Consider the following 26,513-nt stretch of genomic DNA (forward strand, 5'->3'; position numbering starts at 1 on the left):
CTGAAAACCATGACCAATGGCAAATAATGAAGCTAAAGCCTACGAGAATGGATACAGCATGCTGAAATGACCTCCTGAGCTAACTTTGATGGGTTTATTCAGTGCATGACGAAGATGGAAAAGGAGTACCGTTCCTCATAAACTTCTCCACCATTGCTACTGCTCCAGGTTAACTGTATAAATACATTTATGGGGGAAAAAATAACACTCAAAAGAGGTGCATGGAGCAACAGTACAACACAAGAAGTTCAACAAAAGACAGAACAAGAGCTAACATGTAATATGATTACCAGCCCAAGTTGTGAAGGCTAGTGCTGCTGTCAAAGCCTTTCTGTATTTCTTAAGCTGATATAAACTTGCTACATCCTGAGATATCAGCAACTCAGGAAACTTCCTGCGGCACAAGGAAAATAACAAATGCAGAGCAGAGGAGGTGGAGGGCAGAAAGGTGCAGGAAAGCCAGTGCTGCCTGCTGCAGAGAGGCTGTAACTTCTGTCCTATTAACAAAGTGCTTTAGCCATTTGGGAGAGAGTTTTGAGAACCAACACAGAGGGAGAGGGTGCTTCAAAACTTAGAATGGGTAAGTCCTTTAGTCAACAGGTCAGAAATCCCACAGTGTTTGAAAACTCCCTTAACACTTACTCTAGAGCAAGCTTAAGTCATGCAAGAGGCCAAAAGATTTTCTATGTGAAGGAGCTGGCAGAATGAGAGGTCTCCAGACTGGGATATCTGTGGCAAGCCTAATACCCCTAGTTTTTCATCAGAACTTGCCTCAGTGGAGCTCTGCATCATTTATATCTATGTTAGAACAGAATCTAGGCCAGTGATCCAGGAAAAGCTTAGAGACTCAAGTTCAAGGGCTGCAGCTCTTACCACAAGACCAAAATTAAACAGATGTTGCCCCAAAGGCCAGTGATATTATTTTATGTGGCAGCATTTTGGACCACTGCTGTAAATCAGTGGTTCTCAGATTAGCTCATTCATGGCACCAAACAGCAGGCAGGAAAAAAACCCAAGGCAGCAGATTGCCCTGAGGACCTTGCTCTTTGGACTCTGCTTTCAGAGCTTGGCAGCAGCAGGGCTACTGTCTGATTGACTGAAAAAAACCCCATTGTATCAGTGTGGTCAAAATGTTCAACCAAGCAGAGGTATCATCAGGTACTGTATACACTGAAATGTACACAGCATGCATATGCAAATGAAAAGTCACACATTTCAATGAAATGCTGCAGTGTAGCCTGATGTAGAAAGAAGATACTGGAATACTGTATGAACTTTATACAATAGTTAGAATGTAATCAATGTGATAGAGCCGGATTGGGAAATTAATTGCAATGATAATGGCATATTCTTGATATTAATTTTAATTCTCATATTTATAGAAATGTCACTTAAATGGGAATTCTTGTAAATAGAGTGACAAGGGAGAATTTTCACTGAGGCAAAAATGAAAGGGAACGGAAACTACAGATTATCCCATGAATGCACCTGGTGCTTTATCCTCATCACAGTGTAAGTGTCATTAGTGAAAAATAAAATTGCTGAATAAATATTCTTTAGCATTAGAACTACTTTTCAAGCATGATGTCCAATTTATTTGAGAGATTGAGGAGAAAGAAACTGCATTGTGCAAAATAACTTCTCAGATAGCCATGATTTTATCTGACTCCTGCTGCATGACTTCTGCAGCTGTCCTTTTCCTTATGGGAACACAGACACTGGTTTAATCATAATTACTTAGAAGTTTTCTCTTTGCTGACTCTGTGCAGATTGTAGATTATTTTGTAATTTGTATTTCTGCTTCCAATTTTAATGCAGCAGTAATTCCCAAAACCTAGGAAAATTTAGAGCAGGCTTATGGTAGAGAGAGGAAGGACAAAAGGGAGTAAAGGGAGTAAAAGAAAACTTCTTATGTTTCAGGAAGATATTCTCTTGCTCTTGAGTATATCACCAAACATTGCAAGAGATTTGGACTGGTGAGATCAGTTGTGTTCATCTGGATTCATCTGGATCATTTATTGCTTTTCACACTGATTTTGAACAAGTATTAGTCCTATGTTTACAGATGTTATAGCTCAAAAGCAAGACACATAGCAAGCAATTGCAGCACTAACTTCTCTGGCTCTGCTGAAAGAGTTTGGTCCTCATCGTGGCACCAGTCTATCTATATGATCCGTGAGTGATCACTAAGTGAGTCTACTAGAAAATAAAGGGCATATATTGTTGCCAGTAAAAGACAAATGAGGGGAAAATACTGGTTTTGGTAAGGGGAATCCTTCACATCTTTTAAGTGAAAGGTTTTTGGTTTTACTTTGTTTTAAAAACAGCTTCATCGCTAAATAGCATAGTTGTTTGCCGAACAGGCATTTATAGTCCAGCTCTTCATCTTGTGAAGCAGCAGTGAAATTGGCAGCTAAGCTGCTCTGACTCTGTGGTCATCAGGGATAAAGTAGAAAACCAGAAAGTAATCTGCTTTCTAGGACTGTATTTGCAGTGCTGGCAGTTAGTAAAATTGTGTTCTGATTTGTGAAGTGAGTACATCTGATATGGAAGTCATCAGGGAGAACACAATAAATACAGAGCAGCAATATTTCCTTTTTTTTACAATTGACTGTACTTTTCTAGTCATAAAAAAGTACACTTTATCATCTAACTTTACAGTTATTTTCAGTATCTCCTACAAATCAGGACTTTTTTTGCTAAATACACAAAATTGGATAGATGTCCTAAGCTAGGGAAGCCTGCAGGTTCTCAGTGAACAAATTGGAGAATATGTGGTTCAAGAGATAAAAGGGGGTAGGAACCAGATTCCAAATAATTGCCTAGGCTTTTACCTATAGATTCACTCATATCTTCAGAATGCCTAGAATAACCATTATGCTCCAGGATTTCATTGCGTTCAATTGCATCCAAAGAATAAAATCACAATAAAGGGGAAGAATTTACATAATGATGGCATCTCCTCTTTCATTCAAAAAAATTGCTGCTTTTTTTTTTTTTCCAAAATGTGAACATTTAATCAGGATACAGTGAGCCTTAAAAATACACATTGCAGCTATACAAAACAGGTAGACTACCTACCATTATCTCAATATTTAATTTTTCTTGGATGGATTCTCTTTTCAAAGACATTGCTTAAGTCTGGCACTGTACCAAGGAAGAGCTAGATTTTCTGTTCATTTCACATCCTAGCTCTCTTAACTCTTTATGGTCCCATTTATCTTTAAATGCATGAGTCTGTGCTGCATTCCAAAATAAAGATGCATCCCTTCTGTTGGCTGCCTCATAAATGCAGTCCAAAACCTTTATTTATTAATATACAATGTGCAATGTGGCAATCTCTCTCCCTTCAATATGCATACCCTCAAGTACAGATTATGTTTTCAGAAATCATCACACATGATGAAGTTTTCTGAAAAAGCATGTGGGACATGAACCTGAAGCTTTCAGGGAAAATTTATCAAATGTATTCACAGACGTTTTCTGTGCAACTCAAAGAGCTCATCTGCAACAAAATACTTAAACAAACCAACAGACGCCAAGAAACACCATCAAAGCACATTCTCCTTCAACCTTTTTTCCTTCACTGCGACATTTTATAGGTACTCCTACATTTCTGTTTTTCTAGAATTATGCATTCCTGACCTATCTTCCAATGTTCCTGCAAGAATCCTCACTTAAATATAATTCACATATAGAAGTCCAAGTTGTTAAAGCTCCAGCTTTCACTATGCCACATAACTGCAATGAATACAGTATTTTTCTGCGCTAGGGACACATTTTTATATCATATTTTGTATCTTTTGACAAGTCTGCTGAGGTTTCCAATAAGGTCACAATAAATTTGAGAAATTGTAGTGAATCCCCAACAGAATTTGTAAGATCCTCAGAGTTTCTCATTGAAATGTCTTCAAATACAGGATATAACAAGCTTGAACCCAAATGAAAACAAGTATTTTTGATAGGCCCAAAGCCTTTTCTGCCAGAGTTTTAGAATTCAAGAACACCAGGTCCAACAACTTCAGTTTTGCCAAAATTAACATTTACAAAGATCAAGACCCATGGGAGTTGTGTGAAAAAATTCAGTGATACTAGTGGTATAGGCAAGGAAACTCTACTGAAATACATTAACTTAGGACATACCTTTAATTCAAAAAGATAATTCCACAAAGTAATCAGGGCTGATAGAAGTCAAAGGGTCATGAATATTGTTAAAAACCAAAAGTTCGTATCAGGTGACAAAAAAACCAATTTCTGTCTGAGGAAAAGGGCCAGAGTTTCTTATAATGCTTTCACTACCAAGATTCAGGAAAACTGTATTCAAAATTTAAAAAGTCTCAAGATAGAAACTTTAATAAGATTAAGATCTAACATGAAAGCTTTCCAGAGAAACATATATTGGCGTCACTTCAGAAATTTACTACATGTTCTATGTTTTGTGCGATATGTCTTCTTGTGTGCCAGCCATGAACCAAGGACATCAGAAAGCGTGTGACAGTCTGTTGCTCATCACTGCTTGTCACTTTGTGCTACTGTAAAACCCAGAAATATTCCCTGGCTCATGGGTGCTCTACCTTCTGCTTTGAGGGAAGTCATGTCCTTCAGATTAGTGATCTGCAGATGACAGAGAATATCTACTACACAACCTGCCAGCGAATGTGAGGGCCGGGGAGGACTATAGTACTCCACACATGCTTTCAACACTTGTGAAGGAGCAGGGTAAGCATCAATCTGTGTAAGCCACTATCTGCATTGGGCTCTCTAACCGGATTGTAAGTTGGGCCTAGAAAGCTAACTGAAATCTCAACCCTTTAGAAGTAAAAGTAAGAAGTACATAAGACAAAAATGTTCCTGTAAGCTCATGCGAAAAGGTATTTTACATTAGATCTTAATGGGAGGGTTGCTGTCTCCATTGGACAGGGCATGGGTCTTTAACAGATCTTTTCCTCTACTGCTACAGTGAAGGCACACAAATGTCTGTTGAATGACACTTAACAATGAGAAGGAAGACCTCCAAACCAGATATTTGTGGTATGGCTCTGATCTTTCTCTTCTGCAACCCCTCTGAAATTTATGTAGAAGAAACCCATAGGAGCTGGCTCCAGAGACCAAGTTCATTGTTTCCAGTGGTTGAAATGATTGTGGAAGCATTGCACAATTCCACTTTGTAAAAGAAAGTACATAGCGTGTATGATAATCTGGAGGCTCCAGTTCTCTCCTTTCAACCTAGCTTGTTAATTGTTGCTATATTTTTTACAGTTGTTAATTTCAAAACAAGTTCTCATTTCCAACTTTAATTTTCTATTGCTGCGCTAATATTTTCTGGCACAAACCAGTGCTTAATGAAGTTTTGATTCCCATTTTTCTTAAATCCATACCTGAATTTATCCAGGTTTCTAACATAATTTTTCATCTCTGGTGTCCTTTAACTCCTTTAAAATATAAAGTTTCCCCAAATCTTACTTACCACTCTTTTTCTTCACACTTAACCCTGTTCCTTTGCACATGTCCTATATCCTTTGATTTTGAAATATCAGGTCTAATTCAACACCTTCTGAGACCCAAGAGACGCTGGTGCCTATCAGCAGTAGCTCAGACAAGGGACCCTATACATAGTAATTTATATACTTAAAGTTCTTATATGAGGCATCCAGAGCATGTAGAGCAAACACCCCAACATAATCAGTGATGAAAGACCTAAAAAGGGTAAAGTCAATTGGCTGGGTAGCAGGATAGAAAGAATTACTGGACAGCTTGTAGGGGATGTTGCGGACAGGGGACACAGACATGGATCACAAGTTTACAAGTTCACAAGTTGTTCCCAAGCTGGTGTTTGCAGCTGGTGCTGAGAAACATACACAGATTTTCTTTCCCATGTAGTAATATTTCAAGCGAAAGTTGATGATGAAGGTATCACTGTAGTGCATGATAAACTCAGCCACTGCACTAGAAGACTGTGGGGAAACTAAATTTAGGAGTAAATACACAGTTTTTGATTTTAATCTATACTGATATTAGTGTAAGAGTAACATAGATGTAGATTAAAAAAAATCTGAGAGATGAGCCCTTTTTTTTTTCAGTAATGGGTATTCTCATAGTGGATGAATCCAAATTCTTTGGTACTACAGACAATGTATTTAAGTAACATACATGGAAACTGAATGCTTTTATGTGTTTATTTCAGCGATACAACATGATGCAGCATGCTGGACTGTAGCTTTCTAGTTGATTGGATAGCCCATTCCATGCTATTAGAAAAAAATCTCTCAGGACATTTCCTTAGGTTTTAATAATACAGGCCTCAAATTCAGGTCAGTAAAACTTCAGTGAAGTTGAGGGAATTGCCTCAAGAATGAAACTGGATTGCTGTTTTGCTATTAAGATTCATGGAGTTTCCTTGCCCCTGAAGTGGAAAGGTAAGGTATAGGGCAACATGGCTAAATGAAATCAATTTAGAGGTGGCTATATATAGGCAGTGCAGAACACTGTTCATGGTTCAATTACTGCTTTCAAACAATAAAAAATCCTTACTACTACTAAAGACCTCTTTTTGGAAACTTGAGAGGAAATGGAAGAAACAGGAATGTGACCCAGTCTTACAACAGTGAGTACAAAAAACCCATACTGAAAATGCTTTATTCAATGCTAATAAATACCTTCAGATATTTGCCCCACCAAGGACTACTTCAGTGCAGTTTTTGTGCAAGCAGAAAGGCAAGCCAGAGCTGCACACTAAAAGCCACGGCAAATGTATGTGTGTCAGCACTGGGGAAAAGTAAACCATTCCAAACTAAAAAACTTAAATAGAAAGCTTCCACAGTGAAAAGAAAATCTTAAAATTGCTACTAAGTGTAAAGCAAAGAATGTTTTGGATGATAGTAAGAAGGCCGTTAGAAAAGCTGTTTGACTATCTGAGCCTGACAGTTAGTACAGGGTCAAGATCGGTGTGAGAAATGAAATTTTAAAAATACATACCCTGAACTTCAGAAAAGGATGATACTCCCTTTGCAAAGAAATCATGCCCACAGCTCTGAAAGGAGTTTACAGCATATAACAGAACTCAGAGTGTAAAGAGGAGAAAGCTATATGGAAGACAGAGAAGGATGAAAAGAAGATAAGTGGTTCATGGGGTATTATTTCCTTACATGGGGTGGTGCAGACATTGGTTGTGTGATATAACAGAGAGGAATAAAATGAACAGAATGAAACAGATTGCTTGCAAGAGAAAAATATGTGTAGAGGGATAGGCAAAACTCTAGAAAAGGCTCTGAAGAGGATGCACAATATGAATAGCAGACATATGGAAAGGCTAGTACGCAAATTCAGAAGAAAAACAGGACCACAAGCATTTCTTCTTGTAGATCAGCTGGCCCACCAGTTTGCCGTGTCTTGTGTTGAATTAACTTGCCAGCCCCTCAGAGCAGGGGCTGCTTTTTACAGGGTGTTATGAAGCGTGGCACACTGGAGCCCTTACTCTGTGTGCAGCTTTGGGGCATTACACTAATAAGAGGACCTTCTTTTTTAAAGTGGGTTTCTAAGTTCTGAGAACAATTTGGCAGTGATTATGACTGACAGCTGTTGGTTTGATATTTTTTGTCCCAGCGCTCCCTGGATGGATAAACTGGATGCATAGCTGTGATGGAGAATCAGATGCATAACAACTGTGATCTAAACTCTAACCCCTTTTTAACCTAAAAAAATCTTAAAGCACTTGACTTACCTATGAGAGCAGAGCTGCCTGGACTGACGGTCATTTTTGTTCCCGATGGAGAGGTCAGCACTGAACGAGTGTTTGTCCCAGCACTGGAAAGCACTGCTGTCAAGTCTTCCAGGTAAGGAAGAGGTCGTGGAGGCTCTGGTAACAGATTGGGAGACTGAAGTGATGAGCAACACTATAGCAGAAAACATCTCAGGGACAAAAAAAACCCCACCACCAGCTATTGCTGTGCTATTTGTTGTGCTGAAATATTACTACTCCAGAGGGGCAGTCTAAGCAACTTTGGGCAACTACTAAAGGTGTGCTTTGCCCCACGTTAGGCAAGGCACTAGAGAAATTATTAAAATAACATCTGGATCAGTATGACCACAAAATAAAAGAAATTCTGTCTGAAGGCTACCATGGCATTCTGGTTGACTCTCTTCATATGTGATGAAGGTACATGGTATCAGGAGATACAGCAACTTGCATGAAAGGGCAAATTTATACAGCATAGAAGCCAAATCAAATGTTCATGGCAGTCAGCAGAAAACTTTCTAATGTCTGCCACAACCTGGATCAAGCCCTGTTTGAATATGGTTATAACACTGCCAAATCCTGCAGTATACTTAGGCAGAGCTCCAAAGGGCTAAGAGTTCAGAGCTCAAGAGGATTAGCCTATGCTGAGAACTACAAGATTTAGCTCTTTACTAAGACAATGCTATTTTAAAAATTGATCTTGTTGCCTATCATTCCCAATTCTGTTTGCCATGGAAATGATGGGATATTTGATTTAAGTGAATGGTGGCTTCATCCCCTCTCAATTAGATCATGGCACACACTAAGCAAGTTTTCTCTTGCTGATCACATTCAGCACTAGAAGTATGAGTCATGGATGCTTGAACTGTTTCTTTCCATCAAGGAACTAAATATGTGATTTGCATACAAACATAAGCAGCTTGCATAACTCACAGTAACTTTCCATTTTTAAAAACTAAGTCATCTATAAAGATCAGAAAAGGATTTAAAGATCATGTGGGGAATTTTATTTATAGGCTGAAACCCAGATGATTTTTTTTTTCAGATTTTTTTAGACTGAGTTTCTAGACCCAGTCTGGATTCACAGGGAAATCATGTGAACATTCATAAAAGGGTTTTAGTGTTGCCTGTGAAACTGAGAAATCTCACTTTAAAACTTCCCCTGGAATCTGTGTCATCTGTGGGACCGATGCTCACTCCAGTGATGAAAGATGAGAGCTGTAATGGATGCTTTAATGCTGTTGCACCAATAGCAGGGACTAGGTTTCAAAATTTGACACTTCATTATCAAATGTGCAGAGGCACTCATGGAGCCTGGCTGGATCATTCATCTGCTAGGCATGGGGAAATGATAGAAGATGAATTACCAGGAAAGGAAACACCTTTCCCACACATCCAGTTACCATCAGGTAACAATTCCACCCATACTTCACAGATGACATTGTCTTTTCAAATCACCCGGCTGGGCTTTCTGTCTGTTGTTTAGAAACCCAAGAAAAAGTAAACTTCACCCTTCACTGAACTTGGGAAGTGCTTTTTAAAAGCGCACTGGGTTTATGCACCTGTGTGTGAAACGGGTCAGTATCACACAGCCATGTATGGAAAGGCTGTTCAGCAGAGGCAGAGCACTTCACAGGGAAAAAGTGGCATCATTCTCATTTCAAGAGAGCCACTTTAAGAAATGGTTAATAAATGCTTTTCTTAGCTAACAAGTCTGAAAGAGTGAAACTGAATACCTCAGGGCTGGGAGGTGCAGTCCCTGTGCTTAGACATTTTCTCCTTATCCATCTTCCTTTTATGACCACCTTGTTTCAGGTGTTGCTGCCCAGAGAACAAATGCAGACTGATTCTTTTCTTAGAACAGGGCTGCCCCTATGCCTTTTCCTCTTTCCACATCCTCTAATTAGTTGTGCAGGCTAGATGTGCCAGCAGTCACATTACTATTGCTGCAGGTGCAAAATACCCTGGACTTACCAAGAACCAACAGCTGGGAGGTTTCGGTTACCTCCCCACGAAGATTGGCTGCCTTGCAGGAGTACAACCCCTGATCTGACAGAGAAACATTTGCAATTAGCAGCAACCCATCATGCAGATGGTGAGCAGAGGACAGCTTGACCTTGTTCTTAAACCAAGTAACTTTTGCTTCAGGAACACCTGGAAAAACATTGACCAAACATAACACAAGTAAGATACAGTTGTTCCTAAACAGTGTTGCTGTGGACAAAATTGTTAAGACAGAACAATTAAAACAAGATTTTAATGATTTCCAAGTGACATTTTTTGCAATTCGGAAGTGTTTAGTCAACTCTTTCACATTGCCTGCTTTTATATTTCTCAGATCCCTCTGAGACAGAGCAGAAGAGTTAAAACTGAAGTCTTCCCTTTTATTAACCCAGAACTGTACAAGTGAACTCTGAATTCATCACTCTTAAAAGCAAGCCTCGATAGGATCAGAACAAAGGTTAACCTAGCCTGGTATCCTGTCTCTGGAAGAAGCCATAAGCTGGTGCCTTTCCCAGCCTCCCCCTAGTTTCAGCTCAGGAACTTTCTGAGCCAGAAGTAATTTCTGTGCAGTTAGGAGCCCTCCATGGACTTCTCTACTATTAATTAATCCAATCTTCCTTTTTGAAATTATGCAAACAATTAGCGTTTACATCTTCAGAAAACAGGTTTCACTGGTCTCACCAGAAGTCTTCAAACAACAGATTGTTACAGATTCATAACCCTCAGTAGTAAGAATTGCCTCCTTTTGTGTGCTTGGATCTAAGGTCCAGCTACCTCTGTTGGAATGGGTTCTGGTATGTAGCTGGCAAGACTTCTGGTCTTGCAGTAGGCAGTATTTCCTTGGCATGCGGATTTCTGTGTCGATTTAAATGCATACCAGATCAGGTAACTTAGTGTCACTGACTACTATACAATTTGTTTATGTGAAATGCTATTGGAAGTCTCAGTAATTAATTATCTGCTACCCACCAAAATCCTCCTCTGCCTTATATCACAGCAACATGTTCCTCTGCCCATTGCTAGTACCTTCCCGGTTGTGCCTCCACATCAAAACCCAAAGCCCAATCTGTTTGTCAATTCTGTGGCCCTGGCATCAGAAAGACCTCATGCGGGCTGCGCTCACTAAGCATGACCACCCATTTGTCTGTATTTGTAGTGACTGCCTGATTGCAAGGTGCCTTGCTAAGCATGTGCAGATGGAAATGGGAATGGGAGATTTTCCCTATTCTTCCACATCAAAGCATTGTGGGTTTTTTTCCACCTCTCCCAGAGTCACCTGGTGACTTTGCCAAAACATCTGGAATTAGTATGTCTGAGCTTGGCAGCCAGGAAGGAAAGCTGAAGCCCTGTAAGGGCAGAGGGTCTCATCCACATTCAGAAAGTAGCAGGAAGCAGGCTGTAAAAGACTGCAGGGTTTTTCTCACCTTTGAGGGTAAATAGCATATGCTAATCTGGACCTTTCATGGCATACACAGAGAACTTATCATTCTTGTCTATAAAGCTGTTTTCCAAAGGCTTACCCTTGTTTGTGGTGCTGCAACTCAGCTTTTTTAAAAGGATGGGCTGTTGGCCTGTTTCTGGCTCCCCCACTGGGGTAGGACCAGTACACAGCTCTCCATCTGGCTGCTACTCTTTGACCTATGTGGCATGGGTGGGCCGACCACCACTTAAAACCTCACTCTGATTTTTTCCAGAGCATCCAGACAGAGTCCTCAGGGGACTTCAGACAACCACTGTATAGCAAACAACCCCAACACCAGAGTTTATTCAAGTCTGTGTGTTTATTGTGTTCCCATTGCAGGGAAAGGAAGTTTGAGAGTTGAGCTCTGGAGAGCAAAGGAGAGAAAATGGAGACCCTTCCAGTTCTGCAGTCCCTGAGATGGAAAAACACTCAAATCCCAGCACTAGTCCTCCCAATGCCACCTTAGTGAAGAGATGATCTCTCTCTTGCAGCCCAAGCTACTTAGAGTGCACAGGTTTTCACATTATGGCTATTGTTGAACTTAGGCATGGAAGTATCCAGAAATGTACCTCAGAAATAAAGAACTACAGGATCATAAAATTATAAAGCTTCCTCCAGCTCCAGCCAGGGCTCATCTTCTTTCTTTGTTTTGGAGACTAAAATTGGGTAGAGCTTTCAAGATTTTCTTGAAAATAAAGGGGCATTGAGGATTTCATATGACCACAGTCATCAAGGACAGGGGCTCAAATAAAATAAGTAAAAAAATACAGAGACAGACAAAACTGATTTGCTTTTGCAGACAGCTGCTCAGATAGTTTTAGTCCAGAAAGGCAGATTCGTCTTGTATACTTTTCACTAGCAGAAGAAGCAACAAGCCATTAAAGGTAAGACCTGTTACTGTTGAAGTATTACTGCTGAGCCTAGGAAAGGTGCGCTGTACCTACAACACATCCAGCAGCTCTACAAAAATATCTTTTTGACTGCTACTCTAAAAAGTGTCCTCTGTCGTTAGTGTGAAGTTTCCACACTAACAGGAGATTATCTGAAACTATTCTGCACGGCTGTTCCTACAGTTTGGTTTAGGGGAGATAAGCAGTCAGTGGGCAGCAGCTTCATTTTCCTTCTTGCTTCCACCTCCAGCCACACAAACAAGCCTCGAGACAGGAACTGGAGGCAGCCGGCACAAGGACGAGCAAGCACATCATTGCGCAGGATTGCCACAAGGGGTAGCAAGAGCATTTCCATCAGTTTTGCTGTGTAAAGGTGAAGGACAGGACAGAGGGCTGAGTGTGTTTGCTTTTCAGAAACGGTCACGGAGACTGAAAGTCTGCGAGGTGCCAGCTGGAAACAAAACTCACTGCTGGGCAGGCAAGACTTTAAGTGGTGAATAGTTACCCAAGTCTATTCTTCTACAGCTTTCCCCTCCATCACTGTGCACATATCCAGCATAAAAAGGCTACCTGGGAATTGTAGCAAGCAGAACTGTGCATGCCAATCAAGACATTTTTGCTAAACCAGGAGCTTTTGGGGAAAGAAAACATAGCAATACAAGAATCTAGCATTGGTGACTTGTTTCCAATGCACGATTTTCTTGAAATAGTGACTTCCATGTCAGAATCTGGTATAGCTGATGAACAAATATAGGTCATAAAGCAAGGTAGGGACTGAAAAGATATAACCTCCAGTCCACAGGTGAAGTACGGAGGAAAGGAGTGTTTAGGGGAGTTGAAAAAGCTGCAAGCTGAAACATCAGGAGAGAAGGATATATAGGGCAGGATGGTAATATATTTAAGTCACTCTTCCAAACCTGTTCTGACTCAACAGTGACTAATGGTACATGACACTTTGCAGGCAGGTGCCTCTGTTAGAAGTCTTGTGGCCTAAAGGAAACCATGGAGAAATGCCCTAAGAACCAGATTTTTAAAATTGGTTCTTCCTTTCATGTCCAATTGTATTTTCAATAACAGGCTGGGCCAGACTGATTGAGGCTTCTCCGTATCCGAATGAATATCTGCACAATTTAACCACTGAAGTCAACAGAAAGCTTCCTAGTGATACTGATGTGATCCAAACTGCTCCCACATACCCTTTGGAAGTGAAATTGCCCATAGCAATCAAATTGCCCACACCAGAAATGCTGCTGGCTTTTTGAAGCTTGGAAAAAGTCCTTCACCCGGAAGTCACAGACATCTCAAGACTCCTGAGTGACTTTTGGGTGGGAGTTCCCTTAAGATTAGTTTTGGAGAAGTCTGGGATTGGCCACAATCACCTAAATATGTTAAAAAATATTCTTTCACCTCTATAGACAAGGTGACAAAATTATGTCCAGCGAAATAAAGGTGATTTTCAAGCTTGAACAAAACCACAAGAACGTCTTTGTGGTATAACTAAAATAGAGCTTCATCCTGACATGATTCATATCAGGGGCCATCGAAACTAATGCATCCAGGATGATTTTTTTTTCCCTTGTCTTACAGCTAACGTCTATAGATTTCAGTTCAGAACACAGATTTTGACAGTGCTTATGCCTTTCATAAGGAGTTAAAGAGCAATACACAATTACTCCTGAGGCTCTGGCAATGTTCTCTTATCTCCTGCTTTTAAGAAAATTTCTCCAGGTTTATCAGCACCTGTCAGCAGCAAGTGTATATTTCTTCCCCTTGACAGCAAGAGCAGCTTTAGAAAATGTCATAAATGATCCTCGTACTTAATATTTCTCTATAGATATTTATTCTGATGTCCTGCTGACTCTCTGTAAAGATGTGTCCTTATATGATCCAAGACATCAAGATCCAAGACATGCATGGTCCCATATTGCAGACTGTACAGCTCAGTTACAGCAACACAGTTTATAATAATGAGATTAACGGGCACCAAATTCTGATCCAGAACAACTCTGTGTTGCTATGCTGGTTCAGGGCATCTTGAAATGACCAGAGGGAAAGTACCAGAAGGAAAAAGAGTACAGTTTTACAAAGCTGTGTGAAAAGTTTTTTCATCTAGATAAGTCTCCACATAATTTCTGGAGTTAGTTTGCTAATGTTAGTTTGCTTTCTAATTGTGTTCACTTCATTCCCACACTCTAATTTCTTTTCTATTATCAGATGATATTGCATTAACCATTGCACATTAACTTACTATGATTTGATGGCCATTTCATTGTTAATGCCTTCTGGGGAACTTTGGCAAACTACAGAGCTGTAAAGTTCATCTACTCTGAAGAAGTCACCAGGATACGACACGTTTGCTGACCGAAGCAATAGTGCATGTTATTCTTCTCCTTGGAATTGATCGAGTAGAATGATCAAAAATATATTAAAAGGTTGGATAATCACAACCTTGATGCTAAAACAAAAAAATTGTGCTTACATTAGAAGGGAGATTATATTTATTGTCATGTTCTTTAACAGGTTTTATGAGATGGTATATTTTCCAGGCATAGGTGAGACAGCTGATAGAAATAACTCTGTTCCTGGATCTCTTCCCATATGTAGCTTTTTTTTAATTGCTGTGGAATTATTAACACTATTTTTATGAAAATAGGATTCTAGTGCCTATAAAATACTTCTGCCCTCATTACTCACTCTCTTATTCCCTGTGTGACATCACAGCTTGTGGTTTATGACTTTGTCATAATTTCAACAGTATTAATCTCTGACGTCAAACATAGTTGACATTTTCTGCGGAGGCAGTAGCAGAAGATAAATGCCCATGAAGAAAAATATGATTTAAGCAAATTTCTTCTGTATCACAGAAGAATCCAATATACAGTAATGCTGCTAGCTAGCAAAAAGCCTTTCTCAGGAAGAGAAGACAGTGATTCTGCTGTGACACTGCTAAAATTTTCCATTGTAGACATACATTCTCATAGTAGGTAGGCTTCATAAAATTGCTAGAGATTATTTTCCTCTCAGAAAAGGCACTGAATCTGTGCCCCTAACCAGCTCTGCTCCCTTCCTGTAGTTTTCTGATGCCATAAGAACTGTGGCCACTTTGTTCAGCCACATCCTGTTCTTTTCATGTCTTTATACTGAAGGGAAATGGCTGCACTTCTTAAATCAGCGATCACTGTCTACATCTGGGGAGCCTCCCAATCCGCAGCTGAGAGAACCCGGAGAGAGAAATTAAAAATAATTTATGTTCTTATAATACTTAGTCTCTTTCACACACTGTCCGTGCAGGTGGCCATACAGGGCCTGGGGAAAAGAGAGTACGGCTTTCATCTCCTTCTTCCTTGAAAGACTCTGGACATCAGTCTGATTGCAGGGGAGTGTCTAGTGTCTATGTTGAGAGGGCAACGGAACTACTGAATTTATTCCTTCATGAACCACCAGGAAAAACGATACTGTATTTTTCTTTCATTAATCTCACTGAGAGTAATTAATGAATTGGGATCCCAGCCTAGCCTTTGCACAGCTATTTTGCATGCTCTGCTAAAGGACAGATGACCGAATAGTGAAACTTGACCCAAATACTCTTTTTACTTGAGAATTTGCATAGGGGTGTGGTTTGCAGCGTTTGAAGAAGGAAAACTGACAACCACTAAGTGCTTAAAGTGAGTAGGAAGTGTTAAAAAAGCAGGGCATTTGTATATTTGCAGTGCAGATGCTTATTTAAAGTAATCTGAAGTAGCTGCTAGGGACAAGAAGGTAAAGCGAGGGTCTAAGGGACTTCATACAAGTCTCCAACACAGATATTTGTGTAACACAGCATGTCTCACTTTGTGCTTTATAAGCTGTTCCCTTCCCCTCCCTTTCCCCCTCATACTATGCATGAAAGTGTAATGAATCAGAGGTCTGGCCCTGGGTCTTTAGAGATTTCCCATCTCTCTCTCCTCCCCCACCCTCCCTCCCCATACCAACATCATTCCCACCAACAGCTGTAGGACTGCAATATGCAGATAAGGTCAAGCTTTTTTGGTCACCACTGGAAAGAAGCAAACTGCTGTTGTAAGACTGAGGGACATTCAGTCTCTGGCTGGAAAACAGTTTCAGGGAGTACTCTGTTCCAACAGAATTCCTCTGAATTCCTGCATTCTGAAGGTGAAAAAAAGAAAAAGCAGAAAAAGAGCGTGCTACCATGCCCTTAATTTGAAAAAAACCCAGAATTTGACAGGAAAAGAAGGAACTAACTGCAATGGACTTCAAAAGCCCCATCAGTGAGCAAATGAGTCAGTCCATGCTTGCATTTTCTCACCAAACAGCCCCGACACATAGGAATGTGTATCAGTTTTGTGGTATCAACATCACACTGTGTATCTCTAACACAGGTGTCTGCCATATTACCTCAGACCAATTTTCTTAAGCCACTACACTTTTCTTGGTATTGATAAAAGGAGGACAATTACTATGCTAAGAATTAATGGAAGCAATCAAATTTTCCCAAGTCCTAGGAAAACCTTGCAGTTTCACTCAGCTGCACCTGGAGACACCAATTTAGCAAAGAACCCCACAGAAACTTATAGCCAAAGGCAATGCATGAGGGACCAAGTAATTTCTCACCTGCGACCTGGCAGCTAATGGTAACATTTGCTCTCTGGATTGTTTTCACTGTGCTTCCAATATCAACAGTGACAGCAGGTGATTCGGTGTTGATCACAGTAGCTCTTGATGCCTTTATCAGTGGCTTCCCTGCATAAAAGAAGCACCATGGTTTATCAGACTGAGCATGCTGGACTTACATGGGACAGACGGCCTGGGACACGCTGTGTGGACGTACCTACACAGGACAGGTGGATAAGGGAAAATGCTGGGGTATGAGGCCACCTGCTCTTTACAATATTACAGTGTCACCAAATTCCACGGGAAAAGCTGTCTTGGAAAAATTAAAAGCATACTTAAAGCTGAGGCAGAATAGCATTAAAGCCATATGGACACACATGAGAACCAGCTGAATCAATAAACACCAGTACAATTGGAGCCACAGCAACATGTTTTCCTGGTATTGCAACCAAAACACCACCCTTTGTGAAAGGACAAACATAGGAAAAAGAAGCCTGAGTGATGGCTACAGGCACATTGATGGTGCAGGAGGTTTAGAGCAATGTGCAATCTGTTTCTACATGTCGATCATGTTTTCTTTCACCTACAGTGGAACCACTGGGATTGAGAAGACCAGGCCATAACCAGAAAGTCTTCTCATAACGGCTAGCCTAAAAAGATGAGGGACATAAACATGTTCCCTTCTGTTGGATAACCTATTTTGTTTTACCTAAAACCTGTAGTAACACTACACTAACACTCTTTACCTCTACCAAAGATACCTGCTTTGCCTGCAACACACTTTTCGAATTGTTTTCAGTGTGCTTTCAACATTGGTGACAGCGAGCAAGTGGGTCAAGGTGTTCCCCTGCTGTTGTGCCCGGCTACGTGGGATTAGCTTATGGAGTTATCCACCACCATCAGGTGCTTGAGGAGCCTTCTGCAACTCCTTTTGTAGGGGCACTGTAAAGGCATGCTACCAAACAGTACAGAGGTACTTGGGCTTAGCTCTGAGAGAGGGGAGTGAAGCAGCAGAGATACAGAGCTGGGTTAAGGCAGCCCCCTGTCCCTGCCAAAATGCCCTGCAGGCAGGATATTGGCAGACGGGGCAGAACATGACAAGATCGCTTTAAATGGTATGGGACTTGGGTGGTTTTGACTCAGTGTTGTATTTTCAAACTTGCCTTTATCCAAAAATATATAATTGCATTTTTTCCCCCTTTAAATAAATGGTCAGCTACAAACCAGGTTCAGATTTCATCATTTGCCTCCAGAAGCTGCAGGTTTTGTCTAATGTCTACCAGTGGTTTCATCTGTCTGTTAATTTGGAGGTGACCAAAGAAGAAAAGATGGAGGCAAGAAGAATAATTTGGTTTCATTATGCTCATGGAGCTCCTGAAAATTTAATTCAGCCCTAACCATAAATCGCTCCATATAGCTATATTTCCAGGGCTTTTAAAAGATGCCTTTCACCTGGAATTCCTGTCATATCAGCTTGGGGCTTTTTTTGTATTTTTTTTTTATTTTTCTTTTGGTGCTTTTAATGCCTAAGAATAGCAAAGTAAAAAATTACGTTTTATTGTTGAAATATTTCCAAAAGTTTTGATGCTTTGTGGCAAAGCCTAAAGAAAAGAAAGAAAAATTCTTCAGCTATCCATCAGTCTTTTATTTTCCTGATTGTTTTCCACAATCTTATCAAAAGATTAAAAATCTATTAGCTGTTCAACCCATAAAACGAGGAGCAAACCATTGAGAAAAATGGAAGCATATTCCACTGTCTTTTTTTTCCATGCGTGTGTTAAACTAATCAGAAAATTCTTCAATGAAATAAGCTTTCGGCACCACTCCTGATCCCTCTAAAGGTGGTCTCAGCTTTCCAGTTTTTTTTGAGAAAGTACTTCCAGTATGCCAAAAATGTTGTTGCTTTGTTCCAAAAACTGCTCAGTATCTCATTTTGATATTTATGGTCTCATTTTATAAGATGTTCAGCTCTTTGCCTTGGATATGAGATGGAAACGTATACCACTTCTTAAGCAGAGTTGAGCTTGAGTCTGGGATGTATGAATGTTAATTCATCTAAAAAGGTTAAACTAAAGCCTTGATAATTAATTATAATCAAAAAGCTAATAGCTTTCCTGTGCGACACATATACCTAATGCTTAGTTTATTTGTCTATAGTTTCACACAAAATTGTCTCCGCAAATTACGTTGTACAATAGACCATGGCTTTTAGACTCACTGGAGCAATATGGACAGCATAGCAGTTGTGACTGACGATTTTTTAGCTTCATGTTCAGCTTCTTGCTCGTGCAACACAAGAGGTCTACTGTGGAGTTGCTCCTTACAAAACACTGCATGGGAGTCCGCAAAGATATTCCTGATCTGCAGTAGTGTAAAAAGGATCAGTCTCTGGTTTTGCCTACAGGTGATATGGAGTTCTGATGCAGACCTTCCTTTTCTACCCTGGGCGATTCAGCTGCTCTCCTTCTAAGGGACAGACAAGGTCACTTTCCAGTTGGCTTACTGATCATCAGAGTTTCATTGCTGGCCATGGCTGCATTATTAGTTTTCCTTTATGCTCCTCTTACCTGAAATTCTCTGTTTGGTCTAAAAAACTCAAGCTCATCAACAGCTATTCCTTCCTCTAATCATACATGGATATATTGGCAGCTGATGGTCACTGCCCACACACTGGAGGCCTCCAAATGCCTTGCACATTCTGGAGCAGTGAAACAGAGAGGTCTGAAAAATCAATAAGCTTTGTAGCGTTCCTAATGTGCTTCCTTTTGCCTTTGTGATAAATAGAATCCTCCTTCTCTAAGACCTCTCTGCCTCATCACAGTCCTTAGCTGTCTATTCTGTCCCTTCATCTTACCCAACAGCTCCTCATTCATGTTTGCTGCTCTGTCCTTCTACTAGACCTGACGTGGTCGTCAGCCTGGATTCATGCACTACCAACCATTTCCCTTGGCTCTTATTTGGGTGAGTTTTCTTCAGAACTGAAATCTAAACTAACAAAGGATATTTAGTCTGCTTTAGAACTCAACCGTTACTAGAGAAATATAAACACAGGAGTTAATTTTTTGTGAACCTCCATTTGCCAGCAATTGAAACAGTGTCAGCCATACTTGTGCCACAATGGATCAAATATGATACAGGGCTTGATCCTGCAAGGGGTTAGCTCTTCAGCTTGCCTAATGTACATCTGAATAAATCCTTCAATCAGTCTGTTAGACTTGAAGAGATCAGCAACAGGTTTAAAATGAAGGGCACAAATTGGGAGGCTTGGACTCCACTGCCCATATAGTCTGTGAGTAGCCAGGATGAGCAGCAATGTCTTGAGAGCATGTCAGATGCAGCAAGTGAGAAAAAGCATTGATCTCCTGCAGAAATCCACAAATCTCATGAACTATCTGTGAAAGTTGAACTATGCCTCAGTTTTTGCCAGAGTTCACACCCTGTGTTTTTACCAGTGTACCTCTGTTGACCCATGTCCTAATTTTGGCTGGGATTGAGCTAATTTCCTTCCTAGCAGCTGAAATAGTGCTGTGTTTTGGATTTAGTACGGCAAGAATGTTGATAACACACTGATGTTTTAGTTCTTGCTAAACAGTGCTTAGACTAGTCAAGGACCTTTTTTTTTCAGCTTCCCCTGCTCTGTCAGGTGCACGAGAAGCTGGGAGGGGGCACAGCCAGGGCAGCTGACACCAACTGGTCAAAGGGCTATTCCAGACCATATGATGTCGTGCTCAGTACATAAACTGGGGGGAGTTGGCTGGGGGTCAGCGGGGCATCAGGGGTGGGCTGGGCACCAGTCAGTGGGTGGTGAGCAATTGCATTGCACATCACTTGTTTTTTATATTCTGTATATCCTACTATTATTATTTATTGTTATTACTTTTTTCTCTCTGCTGTTTTATCTCAACCCACAGGTTTTACCTTTTTTTCCCAATTCTCTCCCCCATCCCACTGAGCACGGGGGAGTGAGCGAGTAGCTGACTGGTGTTCAGCTGCCTGCCGAATTACACCACAACAACCTGCCTTGCCCACCCAACATCCACAGCCATCTGTTCCAAACAATTTCTGTCCAGAATCACACAAGTGTCAGGGACCATCCTGCAATCACAGAGAATGAACTATTACCTGCTAGGGTGACAGCAATGGAGACAGAGTCAGATCCCAGGGCATTGGAGGCATTGCAAGCATAGAAACCCACATCAGCTTCCACGGGTGCTAGAATCTGCAAGGAGTCATCAGGCTGAAGTAGCATCCTGGAGTAAAGCAGAAAGGAAGATGTAATAGTCTCTTCGTTTGTGTGAGCGTGAATCCATTTACTAGGATTTTTTCAGGTTTAGGTAATTTTTTTACAGTTCAGGCCTGTAGGTTCTATTTAAATTTCTCTTAAGAAATTTAAAGTCTTATATTGAGATTGTGAGCTATGATTACTTAAATTAAATTTTAGTCTCATTCCCAGTTCTTCTACTGTTGATATGTGTATTAGAGAAAGATTTCTGAGTACTTAGGACATCTGCCCACGGTTTGTGAAACCTCCTCCTCTGCTCTGTCACTTCGTGTATGATGTGGAATGTGTTCCCTACCCTCCCTGTCTCCCACTTCTGCAAAGTAGGAGTAGCAATAGTAAAGAAAAAACTAAATTATTGCAAGGGAAAAATCATGAAACCTGCTGAAGCTAGGCAGAAAGAAGTGAAGTGAACCACAGGCCTAGGGGCAAAGCCTGAAACAGGCTCCAAATTTTTTGGTTACTGGGCAGTTTGCACAAAATCAGCAATCTCCTTTTTCCCCTGATAGTCAGTGAAGACAGAGGGGAATACTCAGCTCCTCCCTGGGCTGAACTGACTGTTACCCTCCTCTGCTAGTAAGAGGAGCCCACGATGATCCCAGTGTACTGTCCATGGCTAAATGGGATGAATATGGCCTTAGAGCTCTCACGAACTGCTGCTTTTCACAGCCTGGTTTTGCGGTGGTATAACTCCATCGGGTCATGACCTACACCTATAAGCAAGAATTCAGTCCATGGGCTCTTGTCAATGCTTTTGTTCCCTTATTTTCAGCACAGTGTATTTCATGATTATTGCTCCTTTCTCTTATTGTCTTAATTTTTTAGCTGAAACTGTTGATAAAACCTAATGATAAGTTTACTTTTCTTATCAGCAAATTTCAGCAGCTGTTGTACCTAAACTCTTAGTTGAGGCTGTGATTGACAGTGACAAGGGTGAAAGTGGGGGAGGGATGCGCCTGTAAAACACATGCAGTAAAAGTCTGCTCACAGATCCTGGAATTGATGAGTTTCTTTCCACTCCCAAACCCCCAATGAAAAGTGTTGTCTCATGGACCAAAAAGCGGTAGATACTTGATCTTGCACAACACTGTGGGTGGTAGATCTCTAAAACAAACCAGATTAGGGCCACCCATCAAAATCTACTATAGGAAAAAATCCAGAGTTAAAATTATTTTTTAACCTTTTTTTTTGAGTAATAATAATAATTATTATTAATAAAAGGAAAGAGCTACCTTTTTTCAACCAAGTTTTGCAAGTACCTAGAAAAATGTACATTTGCTAAACAAACATTAATCATTTTTAAATTGCATTTTTGCTTGCACAGAAAAAAAACCCCAATGGTTGAAAGAATCCCTCCTCACGTCTGCTTTCAAGGATCTTTTCTTTCTTACCACTTACTCATAAACAGGGCAGACTTCTAGTTAGCCACTGCTAACAGTGCCAGCAACTAACAAATTTCTTTACTTACAAAACTAGTGTTAGCATGCCTCAGTATCTCACATGTAAATTTTTTAGTTTAACACTGACTTGTTCAATCTCTACATGAAATTAATTAGAGCTCCAGAATTTGTTCCAAATTACGCTAGCATTTAACAGTTAAAAGTTGTATGTGTTCTGCCTCCATGTGTGTAAATGTAGTGTGTAGGCTGATTGGTCAGTCCTACATCAAACTAACATCTACAACGCCCTAAAAAAAGTTTTTACAAATATTTCTGTCACCTTCAGGTTGAGGAAAGAGCTTGCTTAATATTGCACCTTGTAAAAAACAAGGGATCATATTTGTTTGTTGCTAGTCAGCTCTGTGCATGTAAATCTCTCTTTGTCAGTTTAAGTCACCTCAAGATCCAAATATTTTTAGGAGTAGGCCAGGTAGATAACTGCCTTTAAAAAAAATAAACTCCAATGCAGCTCAGTCTTCCTATTTGATCAACCCAAGTTTTAATGTCCTTCCCTAGAAATAAAGCTAATGACCTTTACTTTTTGGTAATTCTTCCTTTTATTTGTGTGTCACTATTTGGCATAGCTGCTTTTCTTGAAAGCAGATCTTTTATTATCCCTCTTTGTATGGAATGACTTTGGCTGGATTCCCTGTTTTGCTCATAGATTGCTATTTTTGTTGGGTATTGGGTTGCTTGTCAGTGGTGAAAAAATACCAGCTGTAGCAATTCTTTCTGCCAGCAGCATGTCTTCAGAATCTCGTTTATGGACATAAAATAATACAGCTTAATGTTTAATCAGTCTCATCTTGGTTGCTCCACACTGCATTGCCTCCAAGACAAAAAAGTATTTTACAGGACCTATACCAGTGACTAATTCAGATGGTACCTTGCAAACACCTAACTGTATCACCTACTGTTTACATTCTGCTTCATGTCCACTTATAAAATACATTTCTGTTTTAGAAAAGTTGAATTATCAAGTACCAACAGGCTCCCAGTGATGGAAATCACAGCACACTTGGAAGGCTTACTAACGATGCATAAATCCCTCAAAGAATTTTCACTCATAAAATTGATTCCTAAGGAAGTTAATCTGAATTGTCTTTGAAATAAAACATTTTCTGTCATTGATGGAAGTCTCCACACTTTAGTATAGATACTAGCAGGCTTTGAAACTGCACTCAGAACCCACGCTGGTGTTAACCTGACACTTCAACCTTAGGAGAAGGGATGGACGCTCGTGTTAATTATGCACTCAAGTCAAGGATCTTTTACTGGAACCACACAGATATTTTCGGCTGCTGCAGCTTTTTGTGTCATGTTTTCATTCTATTGAGTAACTGAAAACCAACACTTTCTGGGGGCCTGTGTTATATCTTTTTCTGACAGTACCTAGACTAAAGCTAAAGAATTAATTAATTTTTGCAAGTGGAGCTATGGAGTAGGAGTCATAAATACTTCTAGGTGGATGGCACAGCTCATGGAAGGAGGTGATGGGAATAGAGCCATTCATTGCTACATCACCGGTCCAGACAAAATCCAAGGCCATGGTGCATGAAAATAAGTGCCTTTATCTCAGTATTTGGTAATGCACTATATGGATAACTATCACCCAACCTCAAACCAGCAGCCTATACTCTAAAAATCACAATACAAACCAGATACAACCGGAATCTCAGTATAGTCTACTAGGGCATGAGCTGAGGCACTTCAGCACAACCCTCGACCTTCCTCACCAAAAGTGTCTCTCTGATACTGGTACAGGAAGGTCCACTTATATAGTTTCTTATTCCCATTAAGGCAGAGGTGGGCTGGAAAATTGGTTTCTTTTTTCCATTCAGTGGCTTGCAAAGTATGAAGACAACAAGCTGAAGAGCTGAAAGACAGCTGAAGCATACCAAACACCATTGCATGCAGATGGCCTTGCAGTTTACAGCAGTACACTGTGAGACTGCTTAAATTGCGGCTTTCATTTACACAGCTGACTGGCAGCCAGAAAGAGCATTCTGAGCCAAAACCAGAATACTGCTGTTAAGAACCCAGCAAAACATCCACAACTTGATTTTTATATGCACCATGATTTCTAAACTTCCATTAATTCCAAAGTTACAGATGTTGACTACCCCTGAAGCCCAGAGCACTGCTCATTTCCTCCCCTACCCACCAACCTGGAGGAATCGTAAGTGATTAGTACAGAAGGAAGTTCATAATGTGGAAACTGTCTCAACCTTTAAGGAAGAGTTGTCAATGAATAACACTACTAACTGGCAAATACAGTGTACTTCCCTGAGTCTTTCAGATAGAAATTTTGAGGACAGGTAGTTGCCTGATAATCCAGAAATACAACACAGTATTTAATAATGTTTCAGCCAAACTGAGCGGGGAAAAAAAAAAAAAGGTTGAAAGGCGCTGCAAAATTTGAAAAAAAAATCCAAACTAAAATTTCAGAAATGATAAAACTGTTTTACTGTTAGCTCAATGAATCTGCATGTTGCTACACCATGGCTGCTAATATGGTGTGAGATAAACTTGTAATCTTCTCATGAGTGTAGTGTCCAGCATTACCCACACATGGACTTTATGTAACCTCCATTCCCTTTCAAGCGCACCACAGAAATCACAGTTATTTCAAGTGGAGAAAAAAAAATCCCTTAATGGCACAATTCCAACAGGATGTAACTACTGGCAATGAAAATCTATATACAAAAGTTTTGGGGGGCCATGAAGATATTTTTACAGGAATATGGCCAAATAAAGGGATACTACAGGCCCAAGTCTTGATTAAGACTGCATGTGATTTCCACAAGAGATACATTCTTGCTCTTAGTATCTCCTCCCCCCGCAAAAGTTACCGATTTTTGGTGAAGCCTGATATATTTACTAGCCTTTGGACCCAGAGAGAGATGAGAACCAGGAAATTCAGCACATTAGAGAAAAAAATGATTTTGGGGTGATTCGGTTGCCAAGGTGAGAAAGGAGCTAATAAATTAATTGTATAACTATGCAAAAGGAGCAATTTACCTAACCTAAGACTTTACTGGATGATCCACAGGCAACACACTGGAAATTAATTTTTGCCTTGACTCCACCTTTTCTGATTTCCCAAGCTGACCTTATGACTAAATTCAGATGTCTTAACTGAGGTCAGGGTCTTATGCAGAAAGAGCTTGTAGCAGGTCTCTGGACTGCTTTGTTGCACCATGTTGGTTGATGTAGCTGCCTCTTACAATCCCTGCCTATCCCTTATATACCACTTTCTCACAGAACAGGACCAAAACATAAAGTCTCAAGTATACAGATGAGAAAAATGTATGCTATCAACACAGTTAAACTTATAATTAGTACTGAAAATAATATCTTTTAGCACGCTCTTGCACACGAATGAATAACATGGAGTGATAAGCAGGTAAAGCTACCTGAAGGAAAAAAAGCATAATTTCTATGGTACACTGATAAAAGCATTTTGTTACTCAAGTTCTCAGGCTACATCTGAGTTTCAACAGATGAGGATGCACCAGCTCAGAAGACTAATGCTTAGAGTTCAGTGTGTTGAAATGACAGTATAGTTGCAAATAGCTGTGAAGTATGGTTCCACAGCTCCCAGCCTCTATCAGAACATACACAGGGAATGGTGATTTTAATACCCCCTGAGGTTTATTCTGGGGCAGTTTTACACACAGATGCATGTGTGGAGGGCAGAAGCCTCACTTCCTCCATCTTCTGCTACCACAACCATGTCAGACAGACCCTGCTGGAGCATTGTGAGAAATGCAATTCATATGTCCAACAAGGGATAATAGTAATAATCAATAATCAATCTTCATACCTCAAAATCAATCTTCATAGCGGAAACCTCCACCTTCAGATGGGAAAATCACTAAGGCTCCCCAGTCTCCAGATGTGGAGTGCTCTGTTGACTGCATTGGCCACTTACCTCCTTTGGTACTTTACAAACTCTTTTTACTTACTGAAACAGAAGTAAAGCTCTGCCACACCAGACTGACCCAGCATCCAGACCTTGCTGAAGAGCTACAGTGCCCTGTTAACCACTTCACACATGTTTACCCTTCTTTCTGTTATGAAATCAGACTAC

The 26,513-nt window shown here is 40.3% G+C and overlaps 1 protein-coding gene across 1 annotated transcript in view; it reads right to left on the reverse strand.

Moving 5' to 3' along the window:
* Positions 1-26,513, reverse strand: part of ADAMTSL1 (ADAMTS like 1) — a 346,871-nt gene that overhangs the window by 16,589 nt on the left and 303,769 nt on the right. Inside the window, exons 21-24 of the mRNA XM_035895578.1 lie at positions 20,825-20,952; positions 16,703-16,831; positions 9,710-9,889; positions 7,721-7,855 (exon numbers count right to left, since the gene is read on the reverse strand). Coding sequence (XP_035751471.1) covers positions 7,721-7,855; positions 9,710-9,889; positions 16,703-16,831; positions 20,825-20,952 — 572 coding nt within the window. The remainder of the gene's footprint in view (positions 1-7,720; positions 7,856-9,709; positions 9,890-16,702; positions 16,832-20,824; positions 20,953-26,513) is intronic.

Source organism: Egretta garzetta, unplaced genomic scaffold, assembly GCF_000687185.1.
Source record: "Egretta garzetta isolate BGI_Z169 unplaced genomic scaffold, ASM68718v1 scaffold175, whole genome shotgun sequence".
Taxonomy (NCBI): domain Eukaryota; kingdom Metazoa; phylum Chordata; class Aves; order Pelecaniformes; family Ardeidae; genus Egretta; species Egretta garzetta.